At 41.2% G+C, this 23804-nt stretch overlaps 1 protein-coding gene across 1 annotated transcript in view; it reads right to left on the bottom strand.

The window, feature by feature from the left end:
- The window catches only part of LOC129014715 (multiple C2 and transmembrane domain-containing protein 2-like), a 57569-nt gene that overhangs the window by 6081 nt on the left and 27684 nt on the right, over positions 1 to 23804 (bottom strand). The window contains exons 5-8 of the mRNA XM_063653150.1: positions 22913 to 23064; positions 19362 to 19427; positions 10092 to 10199; positions 9563 to 9722 (exon numbers count right to left, since the gene is read on the bottom strand). Coding sequence (XP_063509220.1) covers positions 9695 to 9722; positions 10092 to 10199; positions 19362 to 19427; positions 22913 to 23064 — 354 coding nt within the window. The 3' untranslated portion in view covers positions 9563 to 9694. The remainder of the gene's footprint in view (positions 1 to 9562; positions 9723 to 10091; positions 10200 to 19361; positions 19428 to 22912; positions 23065 to 23804) is intronic.

Raw genomic sequence — 23804 nt, 5'->3', positions numbered from 1 at the left:
CATTAAAAAGTGCACAAATGACATGAACAGATACTTCTCAAAAGAAGATATGAAGTATAAGTAAAAATGGTTCTTTGAGGTTCTTCATTTTTTTACTTTCATTCCAAAGCTTGACAGATTTACCACTATAATATCTTGCCTTAGAATAACTTGTGTAATTGCCCCTGAAATTCCCAATTTTTAAATTAACTATATTTAAAAATCTACATATATATACATGTAGCAAATGACTCTTTTTTTAGTTATTCAGAAATTCTACAATAATTTTAAATGTCACACTATCTCATGGATGTATTAATGTAGGATCAGAAATATCTTTGTGTATGTTTCATCCATGGTTGAATGAGACTCCATATATCTGAGTACTCCAGGACTTTAATAATTTAATAAGAATGTATAGACATTGTGGCTGTAGGCCATGCTTCCCTTTGGTCCACAGTCACTGACACATGTTCTTATAACTTGTGTACAACAGGTTCCCTACCTTTCCATAAGAACTCTTACCTTTTAGGGGGGTACACAGGGATTATTTATTAATTTCTACACTCTTTATAACTGTGTTTTTGGCATTTTGTTGTTTTTACAAGTAGTGTCATTATGTTTTAAAAATCCTAGAGAATGGGAACACACCTGTGTCTCTTGCCCCCTCCTTCGATTCATTCATTTAGTCATGCAGTAAATATTTGAGTGCCACCTGTAGGACAGGAACCCTTCAGGAAATATAGTTATGGAGCTACACAGGTAAAACAGCCATCCAGATGAAGCATATTTTCTAATGAGAGACCATATACAGTAAACAAGTAAATAATTGGATACGTGATAGAATTTTTGGTGGTAATAAGTGCAAAGGAGAAAAAAGAAAGAGTGAAGAGATTGGGTGTGGCAGAGGGGCTTTTTTTGTTTGTTTGTTTTGCTAGAGTGTTCTGGGAAGTGCTTTTTAAAGAGATACTTCAGCACAGACCAGAATTAAGTAAATGAAGGAACCAAGGGAAAATCTAGGAGAAGAGTAAGCAACGTCAGAAGGCCAGAATAGAGGAGAGTGAGCAGCGCAAGAGCAAATGAGCATCAAAGTGCATAGACACCAGATCCCTGCAAGCATTTGGATTTTGTTCCAAGTGGTATAGAAATTTTGCCATTAGATCTGAGTTCTACATTAAATGATCACCTTAGCTGCTGTGTGAAGAATAGGCTGCAGGGAGCCAAGAACAGAAGTAAATAAAAACCAATTAAGAAACTATTCTAATTATTCCAGGAAAGTGGTAATTACAGCTTGGTTAAGGATACGAGTGTCAGGAATAATGAAAAGTGGCAAGACTGGGAATATATATTAAAGTTAGAGCAGATGAGATTTGTTCACGGCTTCGCTATGCAGGGGTATGGGAAAGTGGAAAGAATTGTAATTTTTAAGTATTTTTGTCTCAGCAACTAGAAGCTGATGTCAACTGAGATGGGTAGGACTAAAGGAGGAGAATGTTAGTGGAAATGGATTGCTGTAATCAAGAATTTGTTTGGGAGAATATTAAGCATAAGATTAGAGATTTCAGTGGAAATTTTGAGGGAATTCAACAATGGAATACAGGGAAGGAAAGATAAATTTGGGGTGTGTTCTGTTCAGATGCATGCTATCTAACTAATACCTGTAACAGATGGAATCACTTATTAACATGAATATGAATAGCAGAAAGATCATTAACAGGAACTAAAGATTAATGTTTTCTTATGTTAGGAGGTCGGGCGGAAGAAGAAGAATAAGCCTAGCAAACTGCCTGAGAAGGAAGGTATGAAAACTTGGAGAGTATTATATCCCCCTCCTGTTCCCCTGTCTTCTTTCCTTCAAATGAAGGATAAAGACACAGGGATGTCTTTGGCCTATGGCTGTCCAGTTGCACCATCACCATTTACTGAAAAGGCTATCCTTCTATTGAGTTGCTTTTGCAACTTTGCCATGTCAAGTACTGCCAGAAAATTTAAGAGGAAAAGAATTGTCCATTAGATTTCTCAAGGTGGAGGTCACCTGCAACCTTGGCAAAAATGATTTCAGATGAGTTGTGGAGATAAAAATCTTAGAGTAGATTCAAAAGAATTAAGAGATGAGTCATATAATTTTTTCTACAAAGGAAAGTACAGTAAAAAATTGATAACTTGGATTAATACAGAGAGGTGCATATGTATGTATGTGTTTGTGCATGCACACCTGTGTGTTTTGGTGGAGACAGTATATACAGCATGCTTGTGAGGTGATTGGAATGGTGCAGGAAGACAAAAAAATGAAGATGCCAGAGAAAGGGAAACTATTATAGAAGCAAAGTGTTTGAGTGAGTGAAAGCGGATGGGATCTAGTGCACAAGCAATTATCAAAGACCTTTAATACATTGTAGCAGCAAAAGTGGCTGAGAATGTATACATACATGCACAAAAATAAATGTGGATATATATATACACACACATATATGTACATTCCTCATAACAGACTAAATAAGAAAAGCTGTATGATCTTATCAACAGACGCAGAAAAAGCTTTGAACAAAATCCAACACCACTTGTAATTAAAATATCTAAAGAAACTCACTCAACTACAAATAGATGGGAACTTCCTTAACCGAATAAAGTATGTGTATGATGTCTGTGGCTAATGTTAGAATTAATGGCAAGAGACTTAAGTATTTGCCTTCTAAGATTATTAAGAAGTCAAGGCCGGGCGCGGTGGCTCACGCCTGTATCCCAGCACTTTGGGAGGCCAAGGTGGGCAGATCACAAGGTCAGGAGTTTGAGACCAGCCTGACCAACATGGTGAAACCCCGTCTCTACTAAAAATACAAAAAATTAGCTGGGTGTGGTGGCAGGCACCTGTAATCCCAGCTACTCAGGAGGCTGAGGCAGGAGAATCCCTTGAACCCAGGAGGCAGAGATTGCAGTGAGCCAAGATCGCACCACTGCACTCCAGCCTTGGCAACAGAGTGAGTGAGACTCTGTCTCAAAAAAAAAAAAAAAAAAAGAAGTCAAATATGTCCTCCCTAACTCCTCATACTTAACATCATACTGGAAGTCTTAGTCAGGGAAATAAGACAAGAAGAAAAATTACATAGATTGGAAAGAAAGAAACCAACTTTTATTCACAAATGAAATGATAGTCTATGTAGGAAATTGAAATGAATGTAACTTCTGGACTTAAGTGGGTATATCAAGGTCATTAGATACATGTATAACATACAAAAGTCAATTGTTATTATATATAACAAAAAAGGACAATTAAAATTTGAAATTTACTTTAGAAAACATTTAAAACAGTATGCACATACAAAAAATGAAGTACTGAGGTATAAAGCTGAAACATTATTTTACAGTATGTGTATGCAAAATACTACAAAACACTGATGACAGAAATCAAAGAAGATCTGATTAAATGGAAATGTAGTCAATATTCCTATATTGGAGGAATCGATATTGTTAAAACGCCAATTCTTTCAAACTTGTTCTATAGATTCAACACAATCCTAATCAAAATTCAAGAAGGCTATTTTGAAGATATTGGCAAACTTACTCTAAATTTTTTATAGAAGGGCAAAAGACCAATGCAATATTAAAGAAGAACAAAGTTATAGGACTTGCACTACCTGATATTAAATACATCACAATGTTCTATAAATCTAAAGCAATCAAGACAGCATGGTATTGGTGAAAGAACAGACACACAGACCAATGGGACAGAATAGAGAGCCCAGGGACAGACTCACAAATATAGTCAACTGATATATATATATATATATATCTCACAAAGGCAATTCAATGAAGAGAAGATAGTCTTCTCAACAAGTGATGCTAAAACAATTAGACATACATACGTCCTCTCCCCTAAAAATTGAACCTAGACACACATCTTATACCTTACACAAAATTAACTCAAAATGTATTATAAATCTAAATGTGAAATACAAAGTTATACCAGTTGTGGAAGAAAACACAGGAGAAAATCTATGTGACCTTGTTAGATATTTGTACCTTGATGAAATTTTAAGTACAACCCCACGAAACAAAAAATTGATGAAAGCTTTGTTAAAAGAAAAAAAAAACCCTTTTTAGTTTGTGAAATGTTATGTCAGTTAAGGTGAAATGGCAAGTCATAGACTGAGAATGTATTTTCAAATCACAAAAGACTTGTGTTCAAAATATGCAAATGACTCTTAAAATTCAACAATAAGAAATTAAGCAAGCTAATTATAAAATGAGCAAAAACCAGTTGATCTTTGACAAAGTTGCAAAAGCAGCTCAACAGAGGAAGGATAGCCTTTTCAGTAAATGGTGATGGGGCAACTGGACATCCATAGGCCAAAAAATTGAACCTCAGCCTGAACCTCACATTTTTATAAAAATTAACTAAAAAATGGATCATGCACTTAAATGCAAAACTAAAGCTGCTAAACTTCAGAAGAAATAGGAGAAAAACTTTGCATCTAGGGCTAAGTAAATAGCAGGCTAAGTAAGTAGCTCTCTTGTTTTACACCAAAAGCATGAACCATTGAAGGGAAAATGGGTAAAATGGTAAGTTGGATTCCATCAAAATTAAAAATGTTTGCTCTATGAAAGACTAGGAATAGGAATAAAAATAATTACAGACCACTAAAAATATCTGCAAGCCAATAGTCACAAAAGAACTCATGTATAAAACATGTAACAAACTGTAAAACCTCAGCAGAAAAACAAATAATCCAATTAGAAAATGGGAAAAGGGGCCGGGTGGTGGCTCACGTCTGTAATCCCACCACTTTGGGAGGCCGAGGCGGGTGGATCACGAGGTCAGGAGATTGAGACCATCCTGGCTAACACGGTGAAACCCCGTCTCTACTAAAAATTCAAAAAATTAGCCAGGCGTAGTGGCGGGCTCCTGTAGTCCCAGCTACTCAGGAGGCTGAGGCAGGAGAATGGCATGAACCCGGGAGGCAGATCTTGCAGTGAGCCGAGATCGCGCCACTGCACTCCAGCCTGGGCCACAGAGCAAGACTCCATCTCAAAAAAAACCAAAAAACCAAAACAAACAACAACAACAAAATATATATACAGACGACAAACGACAAATCAGTATATAAAAATTTGCTAAATGTCATTTTTTTGGAAATTCAAATTAAATCAACAATGAGATACCACTAGACACCTATCAAAATTGCTAAAATCCAAAATCAGGAAAATTCCAATTGCTTTTAATAGTTAATCTGTGGGGTGCTGGAAACTCTCATGTATTGCTTGTTGGAAAGCAAAATAGTACAACCACTTAGGACAGCAGTTTGGCAGCTTCTTACAAAGTAAAAACATAGTCTCATCACATGATCCAACAATAGGGTGTTCCTAGGTATTTGCATACTGATTTGAAAACTTATGTGCGCACAAAACCTGTACACAAATGTTCATAGCAGCCATATTCATATTCACCCAAAACTGGAAGCAAATAAGATGTTCTTCAATAAGTGAATGTCTAAACAAACTGCAGTACATTTCTACAATGGAATACTAGTCATTAACAAAAAGGAGCATCATGCAAAAGATGGATGAATCTCAAATGCATCTTCCTAGGTGAAATAAGGCAGTTTGAAAAACTTACATACATAAATTGGAATGATTGATTCCATTTATATGATATTCTGGAAAAGGCAAACTGTAAAGATCATTGTTTGCCAGGGATTTGGAGGAGAAAAGAAAGATAAACGCTGGGTGCGGTGGCTCACGCCTGTAATCCCAGCACTTTGGGAGGCTGAAGCGGGTGAGTTGTCTGAGGTCGGGAATTCAAGACCAGCCTTGCCAATGTGGCAAAACCCCATCTCTACTAGAAAAAAACAAAAATTAGCCGGGCATGTGGGCACACACCTGTAGTCCCAGCTACTTGGGAGGCTGAGGCAGGAGAATCGCTTGAAACCAGGAGGCAGAGATTGCCATGAGCCGAGATGGCACCATTGCCCTCCAGCCTGGGCGACAGGTGAAACCTGGTCTCTGTCTTTTCTTTTTTTTTTTAAGGCGGAATTTCGCTCTTGTTGCCCAGGCTGGAGTGCAGTGGCGCGGTCTCCTCTCACCGAGGCCTCAGCCTCCCAGGTTTGGGTGGTTCTCTTGCCTCAGCCTCCCGAGTGGCTGGGATTACAGGCATGAGCCATCATGCCTGGCTAATTTTGTTTTGCTGTTGTTGTTTTGATAGAAGCGGGGTTTCTCCATGTTGCTCAGGCTGGTCTCAAATTGCCGACCTCAGGTGATCTGCCCATCTCGGCCTCTCGGGGTGCTGGGATTGCAGGCGTGAGTCACCGCGCCTGGCCCACTTTATTAATCAGAAAGGAATAGATGGGCCTGGGGTGGCGGCTCACACTTGTGATCCCAAGACTTTGGACAGCGGAGCGCGGTGGGTCACTGGAGCCTAGGAGTTCCAGACTGGCCTGGGCAACATGGTGAAACCGGTCTCTCTCTCTCTCTTTTTCTTTTTCTTAGGGTGGAATTTTGCTCTTGTTGCCCAGGCTGGAATGCAGTGACCCGGTCTCGGCCCGCCGTGGCCTCTGCCTCCCAGGTTTGGGTGGTTCTCCTGATTCAGCCTCCCGAGTGGCTGGGATTGCAGGCCTGAGCCATAATGCCAGGCTAATTTTTTTTTTTTTTTTTGGGTAGAGACGGGGTTTCTCCATGTTGGTCCGGCTGGCCTGGAACCCCCGACCTCGGGTGATCCGCCCGCCTAGGCCTCCCGGGGGTGCTGGGATTGCAGGCGTGAGCCACCGCGCCCGGCCCAATTTATTAATCAGAAAGGCATAGATGGGCCTGGCGCGGTGGCTCACGCTTATGGTCTCAGGACCTTGGACGGCCGAGCACGGGGGATCCCTTGAGCCTAGGAGTTCCAGACTGGCCTGGGCAACATGGTGAAACTGGTCTCTCTCTCTCTTTCTCTTTTTTTTTTTTCTTAGGGTGGAATTTCGCTCTTGTTCCCTAGGCTTGAATGCAGTGGTGCGGTCTCTGCCCGCAGTGGCCTCCCTCTCCCGGGTTTGGGTGGTTCTCCTGACTCAGCCTCCCGAGTGGCTGGGATTCCAGGTGTGAGCCACAATGCCTGACTAATTTTTTTTTTTTTTGGATAGGGACGGGGTTTCTCCATGTTGGTCCGGCTGGCCTGGGGCTCCGGACCTCGGGTGATCCGCCGGCCTAGGCCTCCTGGGGTGCTGGGATTGCAGGCGTGAGCCACCGCACCTGGCCCACTTTATAAATCAGAAATGAATAGATCGGCCTGGTGTGGTGGCTCACCCTTGTGATCACACGACTTTGGACAGCCGAGCGCGGTGGATCACTGGAGCCTAGGAGTTGCAGACTGGCCTGGGCAACATGGTGAAACCGGTCTCTCTCTCGCTCTCTTTTTTTTTTTTCTTGGGGCAGAATTTCGCTCTTGTTGCCCAGGCTGGAATGCAGTGGTGCAGTCTCGGCCCGCAGTAGCCTCCCTCTCCCGGGTTTGGGTGGTTCTCCTGACTCAGCCTCCCTAGTGGCTGGGATTGCAGGTGTGAGATATAATGCCCGGCTAATTTTTGGTTGTTGTTTTTGTTTTTGGGTAGACACGGAGTTTCTCAATGTTGGTACGGCTGGTCTGGAGCTCCCGACCTCGGGTGATCCACCCGCCTAGGCCTCCCGGGGTACTAGGATGGCAGGTGTGAGCCACCGCACCCGGCCCACTTTATTAATCAGAAAGGAATAGATCGGCCTGGCGTTGTGGCTTAACCTTGTCGTCTCAGGACCTTGCACGGCCGAGCGCGATGGATCACTGGCGCCTAGGAGTTCCAGACTGGCCTGGGAAATATGGTGAAACCAGTCTCTCTTTTTTTTTTCTTAGGGCGGAATTTCGCTCTTGTTGCCTAGGCTGGAATGCAGTGGCACGGTCTCGGCCCGCCGTAGCCTCCCTCTCCCGGGTTTGGGTGGTTCTCCTCCCTCAGCCTCCCGAGTGGCTGGGATTGCAGGTGTGAGCCATAATGCCTGGCTGATTTTTTTGGGGGGGAGGGTAGAGACGAGGTTTCTCCATGTTGGTCCGGCTTGCCTGGAGCTCCCCACCTCGGGTGATCTGCCCGCCTAGGCCTCCCGGGGTGCTGGGATTGCAGGTGTGAGCCACCGCGCCCGGCCCACTTTATTAATCAGAAAGGAATAGATCGGCCTGACGTGGTGGCTCACGCTTGTGATCCCAGGACTTTGGACAGCCGAGCGCGGTGGATCACTGGAGCCTAGGAGTTGCAGACTGGCCTGTGCAACATGGTGAAACCGGTCTCTCTCTCTCTTTTTTTTTTTTTTTCGGGCGGAATTTCACTCGTTTCCCAGGCTGGAATGCAGTGGCGCGGTCTCGGCCGGCTGTGGCCTCCGCCTCCTGGGTTTGGGTGGTTCTACTGCCTCAGCCTCCCGAGTGGCTGGGATTGCATTTGTGAGCCATAATGCCCGCCTGAGTTTTTATTTATTTATTTATTTATTTGTTTGTTTGTTTTTTGGGTAGAGACGGGGTTTCTCCATGTTGGTCCGGCTGGCCTGGAGCTCCCGACCTCGGGTGATCCGCCTGCCTAGGCCTCCCGGGCTGCTGGGATTGCAGGCGTGAGCCACCGCGCCAGGCCCACTTTATTAGTCAGAAAGGAATAGATCGGCCTGGCATGGTGGCTCACGCTTATAGTTTCAGGACCTTGGACGGTCGAGCGCCAGGGATCACTTGATCCTAGGAGTTCCAGACCGGCCTGGGCAACATGGTGAAACCCGGTTTCTTTATTTTTATGTTGTTTTATTTTTTGTTTTTTTGTTTTTCTGTTTTTTTGTTTTGTTTTGTTTTTTGTTTTGAGACGAAGTTTCACTCTTGTTGCCCTGGCTGGAGTGCAATGGTGTGATTTCGGCTTACTGCAACCTCCGCCTCTAGGTTTAGGGGACTCTCCTGCCTCAGTCTCCCTAGTGGCTGGGATTACAGGCATGTGCCACCATGCCTGACTAATTTTGTATTTTTAGTAGAGATGGGGTTTCTGCATGTTGGTCAGGCTGATCTGGAGCTTCCGACCTCAGTGATCCACCTGCCTCGGCCTCCCAAAGTGCTAAAACTGCAGGCCTGATTCACCACCGAAACCGGGCCTCTAAACTGAAAAACAAAACAAAAACCACAAAGATCAGGCGGGCGTGGTGGGCCCCGCGGGTAGTCCCAGCTACCCTGAAGGCTGATGCTAGAGCCCGAGGTGGAGGTGGCAGTGAGCTATGATGGCGCTGCTGCACTCCAGACTGGGCCACAGAGAGGGACTCTGTCTCAAGAAAACACAAAGGAGAAAAAAAAATGTAAATAAAATTGCTAAATAAAGGAACAGCTTGACAGTTATTATTGAGAAAATAGAAGCAAAGGTTAGCAGACACCAGTGTTCACTTAGTGGGAACTGCAGGTGTTCCCTGGACAGGAGGCTCCTACTTTTCCAAAAGAAATCTGTTACTACCAATTAAAAAAATACACTGTAGGTTTGTTACAATATACAAATAGCTAAACTTCATATAGCCAGGACCATATTCTAGCACTGCTCTAAGCCTTTTCCTGCTCTGAAATAGCTATTGTTGTTACCTCCATTGTAGAGAAAACAGATCCCAGAAGTGGTTGTGGAAGGACCAAAGAAACTGACTATGAAATTGACTTTTTGTAAGTTTCCGACTTAAAGGTTCTTCCTGCTCTGCTGCTTACATTGCCACATTTTAGTTAGGTTCTCACTTGATCCTGAGAAATTCTGCAAAGGTATCACAACATTGCAAACATGAATGGCTGGTAAAGTTATTTGTGAACTTCTATTAAAAGTTCTATTTACACACACAGGCTAAGCAGGAGTCTGCTTCTTTGAGGATGTCAACATTCCCCAAAGGCTTGCTAAAAGCTAAAAATTCAGAATACCTATTTGGCTTTTAAAATAGCAAGACCAACTCTAATTCTACTGTCACCTTTTCACTAATGCATTAAACCCTAAGTCTGATGTCTTGCTTTATAACGTACAACAAAACTTGGGACAAAAATCTCTTTTGATGCAGTTTTTCAATTCAAAGCTTTGTTTTCAAAGAGAAGGTGGGAGGAGGGAGCATGTACAATAAGGCACAACACTCACCTATGGCTGGGTAATCTGCTTTCTTTCGCTGTCCCCAGACAGCTGTCCAGCAGCAGCTCCAGGCAGTTGGCTTGCTTCAGAGGGGGTGTGGAGATATCCACTTTACACCTAGGAAAGTTTCAGGAATCAGAGAAATAAAAGTGATTAACTCAAGGCCACTGTGGTACCTCCAAAGCACGTGGCTTTGATTTCATCATCCCCGAAAACTCACTCTGTCTGGTCTTAGGTTTATTGAGCAGTGAAGGTTGCCCCAACTCATAATGCTCCCTCCTAGCCTAACACACTCTAAAATTAAGGAGAGGGAGAGGCCCAGAAAATCAAAAAGAAGGCAGCGTCGGCAGATGGAAAATGAAAAGAGAGGAGTATGGTCTTTGCCAAATAAGGTCTGCAGAAAGGTGAGATCAAAAATTAGGGAGAAAAAAGTTTGAAAGTTTAAGCCTTATGAGTGAGCATGCTGTGTGGCTTCCCTGGGCTGTGTCTTTTATGAGTAAAAAGAATAAAGGATCATGGTTCAAAACATAAAGGAAAAAAAAAGATAAGAGAAAGGCAAATGGGAGAGGGTTAATGGAGAAACCATTTTCTTCCTGATTAATGCCAACTGGCGAATTTTTATTTTAAAAAACATGTTAAGGTGTTTTCCTAATAGGCACAGCTCCCCAGGGCTCCCCAGGTGGGTTTCTTTCGGACAAATGGAGCATGAAGTGCTGCTGATTGATCCCATTTCAGCAGCACTGCCAGGAAAGGCTGTGCCCATCTGCTATAAATTGCATGTTTTCTGCCTCTTAACACCCAGTGTTCTGGGGATGTTGAAAACCTCAAACACATTTAAATACAGAAACAAACATCAAAAGGGGGACTGAGGTGCTAAGCCATTTATTTGCCTTAACACTGACAACGCTGGGTTTGCCTGGACCACACCTGCTCTGTTTATGTATGCGGGTGGGTGAAGTAGGTGGGATTGGGTAAAGTGGAGCATGGTATTCCCAGAAGTCATTTTTTCACATTCTCCTTTACCCTCTATAATTATAGAATAAGATGAATATTCAAGACTTCAGAAAAGGATGGAAGCACTGCTCCCCAGAATGAACAATAAGGACAGATTCTTACCCTAAGCCATCATGGACTTTGTACATCTGCAGTTAATTACAAATAGGTAAACTTACATACTATATAAAGCAATGGCAATTTTGAGCCACATGGCTAAGTGAACAAAAACTTCATGAAATTTGAGAGAAAGCTTGCAATCACTTTCCCAAATAAATATTACATTAAAAGACTCTACTAGACTTGATTACAAGATTTTAAAATATTTTACATACCAATGTGTCCATATAATTAATTATAAGTGGGCATTTATTTCCTATTTACCAAAAGTGACCCAAATTACAGGAGAGAGTGGCCATTAGAGCTTTTGCATGTAATCCATTCATCAAATATTTCTATGGGAGACAGATTACAAAAAAATGTATTTTTAAATAACCCTCTGATTTGAATCAGAACAGTTTTTCTGTATCAGTAAGGAAGCTTTTAAAGTTAAACTGTATTACTATCTGTAAAAAAGAGGTTATTAAATATTTTTATTTCATAAGCATGATGTAAGTGGGAAATCAAATTTGCTTGGAAAGAAAGAAATATCAAGTGCTTTAAGCCATTTATTTCTAGAAAAGTAAGTCCCCACAAATTCTTAACCAATATTGCAGTAGTATTTCTACATAGGAATACTTTGCTAAGCATTATTTTACACTATTATATACACTTTCATTTAATAAAGCTCTTTCTTATAGAAAGGTAAATAATCCAAATTTGTAGAAATGTTCTCTGCTAGTCATGTTGTTACAAATTAGCAATAGCCTATTGATGGCACATTCTTTTTAATACCATTAATAATGGCAATTTATTTTTGTCTTTTAAACGTTTGCCTTCGTTGTTGGGATGGTGGTTTTGTTGGTTCTTTGCGCAGCCAAAATTTATTTAGATACAAGTGATCTGACAGCTAATATTGTTTGAGGGTCAAAAATAATACATAAGTAAGCACTAATAAAATTTTTCTTGGATAATTAAAAATGAACCTGATATTAATTCTAGAGTAATCTAATAATGTTGTGAGCAGTATTACCATAAGTACAATAACTGTGAAAATTTTCCTAGTGACTGCTTAAGTGCTCAACTTATTGGAACAGAGTAGTTTGTCATTTTAAGTAAAAGCTGAACCACATACCCGATGAAATGCAAAGTAAATATTGGGTTTCTTCTTAAAATTACACATTTTCACAAACTTTTCACTCATTTCTGTCTACTATGAATGTTTTACACTTACGTCATTTAAAAAAAATTAGTCCCTTCACTAGAATGAACACTTTCATGCAAAATAGCCATTTTTAGTTTAGATATTAGAGTCCTATAAGCAACAGGCTGAAGATTTAGGCATCAGCTTAATGGATTCTACATTCTTTGATAACTAATGACTGAATCCAGCCAAATATTTACTTGTACTTTCTCAGTGACTAGAAAGAACAAGTTAAACTGATATATTAGCATCATGTCAATCAAAATTAAAACTTAGTCTTTCTGCACATGGGTTATGACCCAGCCTCTTAGAGGTCCTGACCCACCGCATGAACTGCTATCTTAAGAATTAATTTAAAGCTACCCAAGTAGCCCCCCTTTAATGATGACTTTTTATGAACATTCTCTAACTCTTCTACACACCTTGTGTCCCCATTTATTCCCACATTCTGGAAGAAGGAGGAAAGGTGAGCAAAAGAAAACAATGTATTTCATACAAAACCTACTTCAGGCCTCATATTTAACCTATTTCAACTCCAGCTCACATTGCTTCAGTTTTGTCATAAAGTTTGAAGGAGAACCAGAAGCTCCGGACATTAGCCAGAGACTAGGAGAATTATTTTCATTCACCCCAACCTAGTAAGAGGTTACTGCATTATCAGAAAAGTGGCCGAATTTTTTTTAACAAAAATACTTTTTTCCCTCAAATTGCAAATACTGTTAACCAGAATACTCATCCAACCTTCCAAAAGAGAAATATCAAATGAATAAAATGGCTTTTTGTGTTTTTTTTTTCTTAGGTTCAAAGACAAATGGACTAAAATCTAAAGACTTTAAGATGTAAACATTCTATAATACATTCATCAAAGACATCTGCAATATGAAAACTCTCAAAAGAAGAATCTAGGCTGCTTCTTTTTCATTAGTGTACTGGATTCTCCTCTGAAAAAATACTCAGTAACTTGGTTGATCACTTAGGTCTTTCTAGTCACTGCTGAAGACCAGTAAAATCTTGCTCTCTTCTGTCCTCTCTTTGGCTACGTCTTATTGGCAGGGTACAGGATTAGCCTTTCCTTGTGACGGGTAGGTGTGAGGGGCCAATAAGTAAATATTTTTGGTTTGTGGCCATAAGGTTTCTGTAGCAACTACTAAAATCAGCCCTTGTCCCATTAAAGCAGTAATAGATAATGTAAACAAATGAACAAGACTTTTTTCCAGAAAAACTTTATTTACAAAAACAGGCAGCCATATGGATTTCACCTATAAGCCCTGGTTTGCTGACCCCTGAGTTACAGAAATATTTGTAATTTAGTGGTGGTGACTTACACTTCTTTTTTTTTTTTTTACTGCAACTCACGGCAGCCCAAGAGACTCTGGTCAAAATATCCAATGATCTGTTATTAATAAAAAATGGATAAAGCAATAAAACCTATAAAAATTGTTCTCTTCTGTCTGATAGAAACAATATGGAAAACACACACTCAGGGCATCTATATAAGGAATTCAATTAATGAGCATGAACCGATTAGGTCTGCTCCAGTGGCATCACGAATGACTTCACACACAAGGGGACTAAATGTCTTTAGACAGTGATTCAGAAGGTGCAACACACCAGCCCTTAGGTGACCAGGAAATTTTTATTCCAACGTCAGCTTTTTAAAAATGCAATCAATAGGAGCTCCACTGCAACAAGATTTACATTATGGAAATCAAAAGAGCCAAGTCACTGCTGTGTTAGTGCCTAGAAAGGAACTCCCATTGTTCATCTGCAAGACATGGAATCCAATGGCCTTGTGCTGTCACCCCTGCCCTCCTCTCTAGCCTTATCATGTGACACCATTGATCTTTTCACCTCATCAAGGTTCTCAGAGGGAATGTACTCTCTCTCCTTTCCAGGCCTTTGCCTATGTTGTGCTGTCTTCCTGGAAAGCTCTTCTTCCTGTCTCCTCCTTAACTACTATTCCTACAGCGGTCTCAGCTTAGACCGCTGTTCTCCAAGGAAGCCTCCTTTTTCATTCCAAGCCCAAACTGGTATCCATGATGCCAGGACCCCACAGCCCTCATTCCACCTACTGCCACTGCCTCCTTACTTGTAGTAGCCCAAGACCCATTAGTGCCCAAGGACAGCACCCTTTTCTGTATCGTTGACCACTGAATCCTCAAGTACGTTGCCTTCTGCCCAACACACGATGTGCTCTAGATTTGAATAAATTGAATGCACAAAAGAATGAATGTCAGCGCTGTAACAAAACTCATAAAGTCAAAAACTCCAAAGCATAGTGTTTTCTGTGAACTAGCTAAATCTTTTGTAGCCTCTGTTTCTTCCCCTATGTAGGAAAGGAATTGAAATAAATGTATTTATTAGGTGCCTCCCATATTTAAAATGCCATTGTTCTACTCACCTGAAGAAAACAGACTAAATTACTTTTTTTTCCCTTTCCTGCAATAGGCGTATATTAAAGCCACCCTCTCTAGCCCACAGGCAGTTCATGTGCTGATTTAGCATTGTTTCTGACCTCCCGTTCTTGTCTTTCTCCATTAATCCCACAGCATTTTAATGTTTTCATTCAACACATAATTTTAACATATCAGTCAGACAAACCTGCTCAAGTTTTATTTGCCATGATAGCTTTTAACCTCTTATTCATTACCATAATTCTATGTTTTATATTACAGACTCGTCAGCTTTTAACTTAAAGGCAAGGGGCAGGAAAGAGTGCTAGAGTTTTAAAAGCTGTAAACCTCAGAGGCTAAGGAAGCCGGGGAAGAGGAGAAAAATGGTGAATGTGTCAAGCCCGGCTGTAAAAGCAGATCAACGACATGGGGTGCAATTTGTCTAGAGAAATACTCCAGCCCAGATTTTTCACTGCCTCAGAGCCACTAATAAACTTGTAAAATATCAGAGCCACTTATCCAGGACCATCTGGGACTGAGGAGGGACTCTGAGGCCGGCTGATCCAAATGGGCTTGTGGGTTCCCATTCTCCACCTTTCCGAACTAAATTAAGTCTAGAATATTCTATAATGAGTTAATCTCTGGAATCACCTTGAAATATAAAATATACTTTAAGAAATTGATATGATTACTTTGAAATGGCTCAAAATGGAATAATCTATATTACTGTATATTCATGTTCTTGACATTTTAAAAGTTGGAGCCAGTTAAACTTAGCTTTATGTCTTACTCTCCCCTAAAAGCTCACCGTTCCTATCTAAGGTCAGATACTTTTTTGCTTGTTTTACCCATGAAAAAACACTGGAGTCGGTAGGCAACACAGTTTCAGGGGATGATGGACCGCAGCACCTTCATCTCACCAACCCCAGTGTTTTTAGGAGTTACTTGTGGCTCAGGGGGCACTGCAGGCAGGTGGACTATGGAACAAGGGGAAGTCAGCAAGTTCCACATGACTCAGGAGAGCCTGGAGGAGGGGCCTACAGGGCAGGTCCATGTTTTAACCATCACCAAGCTAACAACCTACCCATGCCAATGTGATTTGTCTACACATAAGCAGCCACTACACCAACCTTGTCATACATGGCTACACAACTTCAGTATTGTTCAGGCTGACCTACAATGCCCAACCCTTCCATTAATGGATGTCCCTCCTACCATGTCCTTGACAATGGTCACTGCTCACTTTTACCAAAAAATACCAAAAAATTCTATGCTGTTTTGGAGAAAAAAAAATACATTGAATCTTACTAGTCATATCTTATTTTCTTAAATTGCATAATTTGAGTTGCCAAGGTATAAGGACCTACAGTTTACATGCAGAAAAATCTCAAAATTAATAATTAATACCTACCATCAGAGTGAGCAAGGGAATAAACAATGTCAAGTAGATGTTGTTACTGTTTGCCATGATGACCCTGCCAGTTGGCCAGTGAGCCCATTATACAGATACAGAGTCATACTCCACAGGGAATGCACTGTCCAAGTCCCACAGTTAGCAGACAGTGTGTTATCAGGAAGCTCAGGATGTGTGACCCCAGAGCTGATGTTCCTTCTCTCCCACTGAATGGCCTACACAGCTTCCCCGAAGAGAATTTCCCCAGACAGTCCATCTAGATTTTTAACTCTAATGCTCAATTATTAACATCAAGGTTTTATCCAAAAATAAAGCATGAGACAGGCCTTGGCGAGGAGACAGTTAAGATACATTTGCACCAGACACAAAAAGGTTTTTCCCAACAGTTGGAAAATAAAATAGCTGGGCCTTACAATGAACATCACAAAGAAAAGCAAATGTGTTAAAAAAAAAAAAAACCCTTGAAATATTTAAACAATAGCCACGAAGAAGGAACCATAAGTAGCAAGTCAGTGATGTCCATATGCTAGCACAATCTTTCAGGCTGAGAAGCAGTCGACATTTTATTGTAGATTTCTCCCACCTGCAAGTTTGCTGCGGGGTAAAGCCGTAGAGCCAGCTCCCAAAAGATACTTTTGTTATCTATTGTACTACAGGAGAGGAGAAAGGAAAAGGATACAAAAAAAATTCTTTAAAATTCATGAAGAGGAAGAACAGAATGACCACTAAGACAGGTATACCTCTCGGTTACAAACAGGAAATAGCTAAATAATAAATGAATACCCAAATGACGAAACATGGATTACAAGGGACATCTTAAATTACATTTTTTGTCTCTGTGGAGCAACGCAACACTCATTTGGAAAAGCATTTCCTATTACGTGAAGGAAGCATGATAGCACAGTGACTTGTGAAATGCAGGGGCATTATTCTTTGCACCTACTACAACAACACACTGACCATTCATCACAGGAGGCCCCATTCCCACTGTTCAGATAACACTTTGGGACACAGAGTTCTCTGCATTTCATTTGTGTAACTGATCTTTGCTCTTTGGGCTAGTACAAAATTTCAAATCCTATGACCATCCGTATTGGCAGGGTCCTGGTATATCACAGCAGTGACAACATTAGAGATACTGAGAAGTACCTGAGCCTGAGCTATCTCAGTTACCCTGTATGAGTAGAGAACTGAGAGACAAGGTCAGAGCAGTAATCCAACAGGCCATGTATGTGAAAGACTGGACCACAGGAAGTGGGTTTGCTTCTAAATGCAAACCTGGCTGGGAGATGGCCAGGGAAGAAATGATTGCAATCTAACAGATAAGCATAGAATTGAGATGTGCAGATAGTGCAAAGTAACGCAACCAGAGATGTGGTGGGTGAAGTGAGAGGTCTTAAGTGGGAGCAGTGCCGGTCCCCTAGGGGTGTTTGGACACATGTTAAGGAACAAAGGCATGCTGTGTGTGCATACATATGATTGTGTGTTTCCCACAAAGTAATCAAGGAAAGTGACCGGTATCAGGTAGCTGAGAGCCAGGTTTGCTAAACATCCTGCAACATGCCAGACAGTCCCATGCAACAGGGTACCCATATTGAGAGACACTGGAGCAACATTCCACAGGTACTGAACTCCCCACGCATCTATCTCAGGATACTGAGGTGGCAATGACAACAAGCAGTCAGACACTGTATTAAGCATTTTACTGAGAAAAAGCCCTGCACAGGTATTCGGTTAGCTGGGTCTCAACCTGTTTATGCCTCTAAACACCTTGCTGATGAAACAAACATTTCACCTCCTTGGGCCTCTGCATTTCCTCGTCTGTTAAATGAAGGGGTTTTTACTAGATGAGTAGTTTTCAATCTTTAGTTTTCAGCAACAAAACCCTTTCTTCAAATGGAATCTCAATATAGAGCACAGGCAAAAGCTGAGATGCTCTGGCCACAGAGGAGAGATGTCAAGAGGCCCTCCCATTCCTCAAGGGGTGACCCTAAGGCATCTCCCTGAACCCAAGATCCAGCTTTGAAAAAGACACCCCATAGTGGTTGGGATCCCTTTCAACATCTGTGTTCTAATTTTTTTTTTTTTTTTTTTTTGACACAGAGTCTTGCTCTGTCGCCCAGGCTGGAGTGCAGTGGCACAATCTCAGCTCACTGCAAGCTCTGCCTCCTGGGTTCACATCATTCTCCTGCCTCAGCCTCCCAAGTAGCTGGGACTACAGGCACCCACCACCATGCCCAGCAAACCAGGATGGTCTCGATCTCCCGACCTTGTGATCCATCTGCCTTGGCCTCCCAAAGTGCTAGGATTACAGGTGTGAGCCACCACGCCTGGCCTGTGTTCTAAATTTAAGATCTGTGTACAAATAGTATGCATACAGATGAACACAAGGCAAGTGATTTGATGGAGAAAACTACTTGGTCTTTGAAAACACAAAATCCTGACTCTGGACCTCATGATTAAGTCCAAGGCCAAGTCATGTGTAAACTTCTGAAGCTCCATTTCATCATCTGTAGAATGAGCGTGACACCAGTAATTCAAAGGGCTTTTCTGAAGCTCAGAGATGGTCTGTGCTTCTACCAGCATCACCTTTTTGCTTACTGTATGCTGGTTACAGTACCTATGCTGCCTTATTTCATTGTATTTTTCACTACAACCCTAGGAAGAAGCAATTATTGTTCATTACACATGTGAGTGTCTCAATTAAGTTGAGAGGGTCCAAAAGTAAAGAAATAAAATAGATTTGGCCTCAAACTCCATTCCTTGGTGTTCTATGAAGTACACCAAGGACAGTGAAATGCTTCCATCATGGGAACACGCAGCCTTAGACCTTTACTAAATTATGTAACATTTCACTAGGTAGCAAAATCAAAATTTTAGGGTATATTGGAAATTTATATAAAATGTTTTGAATACTCTGAGATGGCAGGTTACCTTTCTTTAGATAATTCCTTACACGCACTATTTTAATCAATACTGAATGACATTTCCCAATTAAACAAACAAAAACGAAAAGCAAACTTTCCCCGGTTAGGATTGGCCATCCAGCTCACTGATGGCACTCTGGGGTGGGGGATGCGAGGTCGTGCCCTCAGATCTAACAGATAAAGATCACCTCTCAGAACCAGCCGCATGCAGAAACAAGCTCCCGCCACTGGAAAGCAGAGGGGACTCACCTGCCCAGACTTTCCTCCTGCTTTTTACTGTCCTCTCTCCACACTTCAATGTCCAAAATGCCCATCCTGTCAGAGAAGTAGAGAAAGTCAAACTGTTCCTGCCACTGCGGATTTGCATTCTTACACAGTGTCTAGAAAACATGCAGTTATAATTTTTATTTTATTTTATTTTGACAGATTCTTGCTCTGTCGCCCAGGCTGGAGTGCAGTGGTGTGATCTCGGCTCACTGCAAGCTCCACCTCCAGGGTTCATGCCATTCTCCTGCCTCAGCCTCTCGAGTAGCTGGGACTACAGGCACCCGCCACCACGCCCAGCTAATTTTTTGTATTTTCAGTAGAGACGGGGTTTCACCATGTTAGCCAGAATGGTCTGGATCTCCTGACCTCGTGATCTGCCCACCTCAGCCTCCCAAAGTGCTGGGATTACAGGCATGAGCCACTGCTCCCGGCCACACTTATTTTCTTAAAATGTCATTCATTGCTACAGAAGCTACACATTAATTTCATTATTAAACTGCAGGGGGTCAAGATGATGGACCTCACCCTTTATAAAGGTAAACTTCCCTTTTTAGAATGAAAGGGACTTGGTGGATTCAAGAATTGGTAAAACATTACTACTCTCCTAGCTGCCCTCCAGATCCAATAATTTATCCACCAAGTTACAAAGAATACTGTTACCTCACAAGAAACTATAAATTATATACACACACACATACACAGTGGACATATATCAACAGGCATCTTACAATTGTCTCTCTTACAGGAGGTCACACTAATTGCTTAATCGAATGCAAGTAACACTTTTGTTGGCACATCCATTCAATGCTAGCTTAGCAACTATATAAATTAACAGTTTGGGGACTTAATTAACATCTGTCAGATGCATTAAATGAGAAACCCATGACTTGTATATTGCCACCTATTTTTAAATCTAAAGTTAGTGAATCCAGTCACTAGGACAGGAGGAAGACTAGGAAACTCCACTGCAGCCAAACCTAAAAATTAACAAGAGTCACTTGAAAATGCCACAAGTGTTTCTGTGTTCTTCAAAAGTGAATTCAAACTGCTTCTGTGTTTGGTTCATTGGCAGGATTTTCATCTTTGTTTCCTTTATATAGAGATTAAATGTGTGAATACAAAGTGGGCAAAAATGTTGGTCCCAGAGTATTAGTGCAGTGTCAGGTATTAAATCCCGATACCAACTATTCTTGTGTGAGAAAAACATAGAGAACTCAGACCTCAGCTGTAGCCAATGTCATGTAAAATCATTTCAGCTGTTTTTCACATCAGGCTTAATATATCGGATCATAAAATTTAGAAACCAGGGAGAAAAACAGAAACCGCTGGGTGCGGTGGCTCACGCCTGTAATCCCAGCACTTTCGGAGGCTGAGGTAGGTGGTTCACGAGGTCAGGAGTTCAAGACCAGCCTGACCAACATGGTGAAACCCCCGTCTCTACTAAAAATACAAAAATTAGCCGGGCCTGGTGGTGCATGCCTGTAATCTCAGCTACTCAGGAGGCTGAGACAGGAGAATCACTTGAACCCGGGAGGCGGAGGTTGCAGTGAGCTGAGATTGTGCCATTGCACTCCAGCCTGGGCAACAGAGTGAGACTCGGTCTCAAAAAAAAAAAAAAAAAAAAAAAACCGGGGCGGGGGGCCGGGTGCGGTAGCTCACGCCTGTAATCCCAGCACTTTGGGAGGCTGAGGTGGGCCAATCATAAGGTCAGGAGATCAAGACCATCCTGGCTAACACAGTGAAACCCCATCACTACTAAAAATACAAAAAATTAGCTGGGTGTGGTGGCGGGCGCCAGTAGTTCCAGCTACTCAGGATGCTGAGGCAGGAGAATGGCGTGAACTGGAGAGGTGCAGCTTGCAGTGAGCCTAGATCCTGCCACTGCACTCCAGCCTGGGCCACAAAGCGACACACTCCGCCTCAAAAAAAAAAAAACCCTATTAGACCACAAATTAAATGCAATATTTCCCAAGGGTGAATGTAACAGATATTGAACTAATTCTACACTTCACCTTAGTCCAAAGGGTTAAGTGTGCTTAGTGATGAATAATTTTTCCATAAATCCTTAGCCTGACCCTGGCAAGCTAAAGGAATCTTAGTAGAGAGATATGGTTACCCTGGATACCCTCACTGTGAGGCACAGCCTGAAATTACCTGGTTAAAATAATTCTCTGCATACTTCTGTCATCATGCCCCCTCAATTTTCACATTTTTTATAAACTATTCTTCAACATGAGCCTCAATTCTCGATTTTGTGCTAGAGTAAATGACATCAAATATTTGATTCTGCACTGAAAATAGTGCAGTGCGCACAACCTCTTGCCTCCCTAAATGATTTTCCAACTTGTCCTTATCTGCTGCATCCTCGAAGCTAGAAAGTCCAAACTGCAAATAGCCTCAGGGCTATTTTCAAAATTGTCCACTGATTGTTTTTTCTTGTGTGGCTTTTGGCATGTGATTTAACTTTCAGGTACCCTAGAGCTCCTTCAATCCATAAAACACAGGAAATATTCCTGTCTGACAATTATGTAAAACTAATTAATTATCGTGGTTTAGAGACTATAGTTTTTGAAATAAAATCCACACCAAATTACTAAGATTAAAAATTGAATGGAATTTGGATCGGCAGAATAAGATGAATTATTTTTAAAGATAGTTAAAAATGCCATTACATTTGTTTAAAATAAATCACTTTTAATACTTTGGATAGTTTATTATTATTTTTAATCAGAGCAAAAAACAGCAGCACTAGATTCTATTTTTGGTGTGAAGACTAGCAAACAAGAGAATGCAATGGGTATATAATTCTGGAAAAATATATATATATATATATTTTTTTGAGACAGAGTCTCGCTCTGTCGCCCAGGCTGGAGTACAGTGGCACAATCTTGGCTCACGGCAAGCTCAGCCTCCCAGGTTCATGCCATTCTCCTGCCTCAGCCTCCCCAGTAGCTGGGACTATAGGCGCCCGCCACCACACCCGGCTAATTTTTTGCATTTTTAGTAGAGAAGGGGTTTCACTGTGTTAGCCAGGATGGTCTTGATCTCCTGACCTCAAGATCCACCTGCCTCAGCCTCCCAAAGTGCTGGGATTACAGGCATGAGCCACTGCACCCGGCCTTCTGAAAATGTTTTTAATTATCTCACATATTTTAACCCAAATATCACATATTATGCTATTCTATTTCTGTAGCATTTTGAAAACTTTTACTTATCCTTTTCCTGCATTCTATGAAACATAGTTTGCTTATTTTCAAAATGAAAAAAAGTCATGCATTCAAATCTATGATTTAATAAGCTTTCTCTAGCTCTGTTACTATATTAAAATAAACTATACTAAGCAATTAAAACAAAACCCACATTAATTGACTGCATCTATACAATTATTTTGTTTTCTGCTCCTTAATATAGTTAGGAAGGCTAAACATAAATTACTTCTACTTTTGTAAAATTTAAAGTGAGAAACAACTTTTTTTTTATTTTAAAGATACCATTGTCCTTATGGAAAGATAGAACTTGCCTTACTCTTATACCTCTGATCTCCCAGTTTTAACTGGACAAAGATTTCTGTCATGCTTCCTCCTGAGACAGTCTTCCCTTCCAACAAAGTTATACTTATAATCCCGTTCCAGAGCTGGTTTCTTTTCAAGGACTCAGAGAGCCGTAGGTTGCATATCAAAGAGGACTAAAGCAAAAAATAAAGATGACATGTAAACTTGCTTATAATTCCCAAGAGTGACTTTGGTGATCATTGGAATTCCAACTTTCAATATTTGCTTGTAAAAAATTCCCTCCCTACTGGTGAAAAGTGTTATTTTTCATTGGTTTTGCAAACCTGCTGTCGCAGTTATGTGACTTCCTTCTCAAGCTTTGAAGTGGTAATAATATGGTGAAGGATGAGTATATGCAACACTTTGACTTGGCACTGGCCTGTGCTCCCACCCAGATGAGCTCTTTGGTGGGACTCCTTTGACTGGGCCTTTAGCTATTTTAATAGTGTGAGAGGAATAAAGGCATTCTGGGAAACAGAGATATTATAAGCAAAATATCTCTGGGCATTCAGAAATAATGACTTTGAATTTATCCTTCACATTTGAATCTGTCTCCACTTCTCTTTATTCCTTGGGCTACTACCAAAAGCCCTATACCACGTAAGATTCACTACTCCAAATAGAGCCTTCAGTGGCCTAGCTGGTCAAATGAGCTTTGCAGATCTGGGGTGGGGGTGGGAAGGAAGGGGGTGTATAAAGTACATCTCACTGCACCTGGGACCCAGGAGGGGTTCAATAACTTAACTCTTATTTCCTTTTCTAAATTATATTACTCACACTCATACACACCTTATAGGAAAAGGGCAAATGCCCTGTTATTAAATTTTAAATAGAGTAGCCACACTTCATTTTTTAATTTCCACTATGTAAATTT

The sequence above is a fragment of the Pongo pygmaeus genome, chromosome 16 (assembly GCF_028885625.2).
Source record: "Pongo pygmaeus isolate AG05252 chromosome 16, NHGRI_mPonPyg2-v2.0_pri, whole genome shotgun sequence".
In the NCBI taxonomy this organism is placed as follows: domain Eukaryota; kingdom Metazoa; phylum Chordata; class Mammalia; order Primates; family Hominidae; genus Pongo; species Pongo pygmaeus.
Note: the sequence above shows the minus strand (reverse complement) of the source record. Positions and strands in the feature narration are given on the sequence as shown.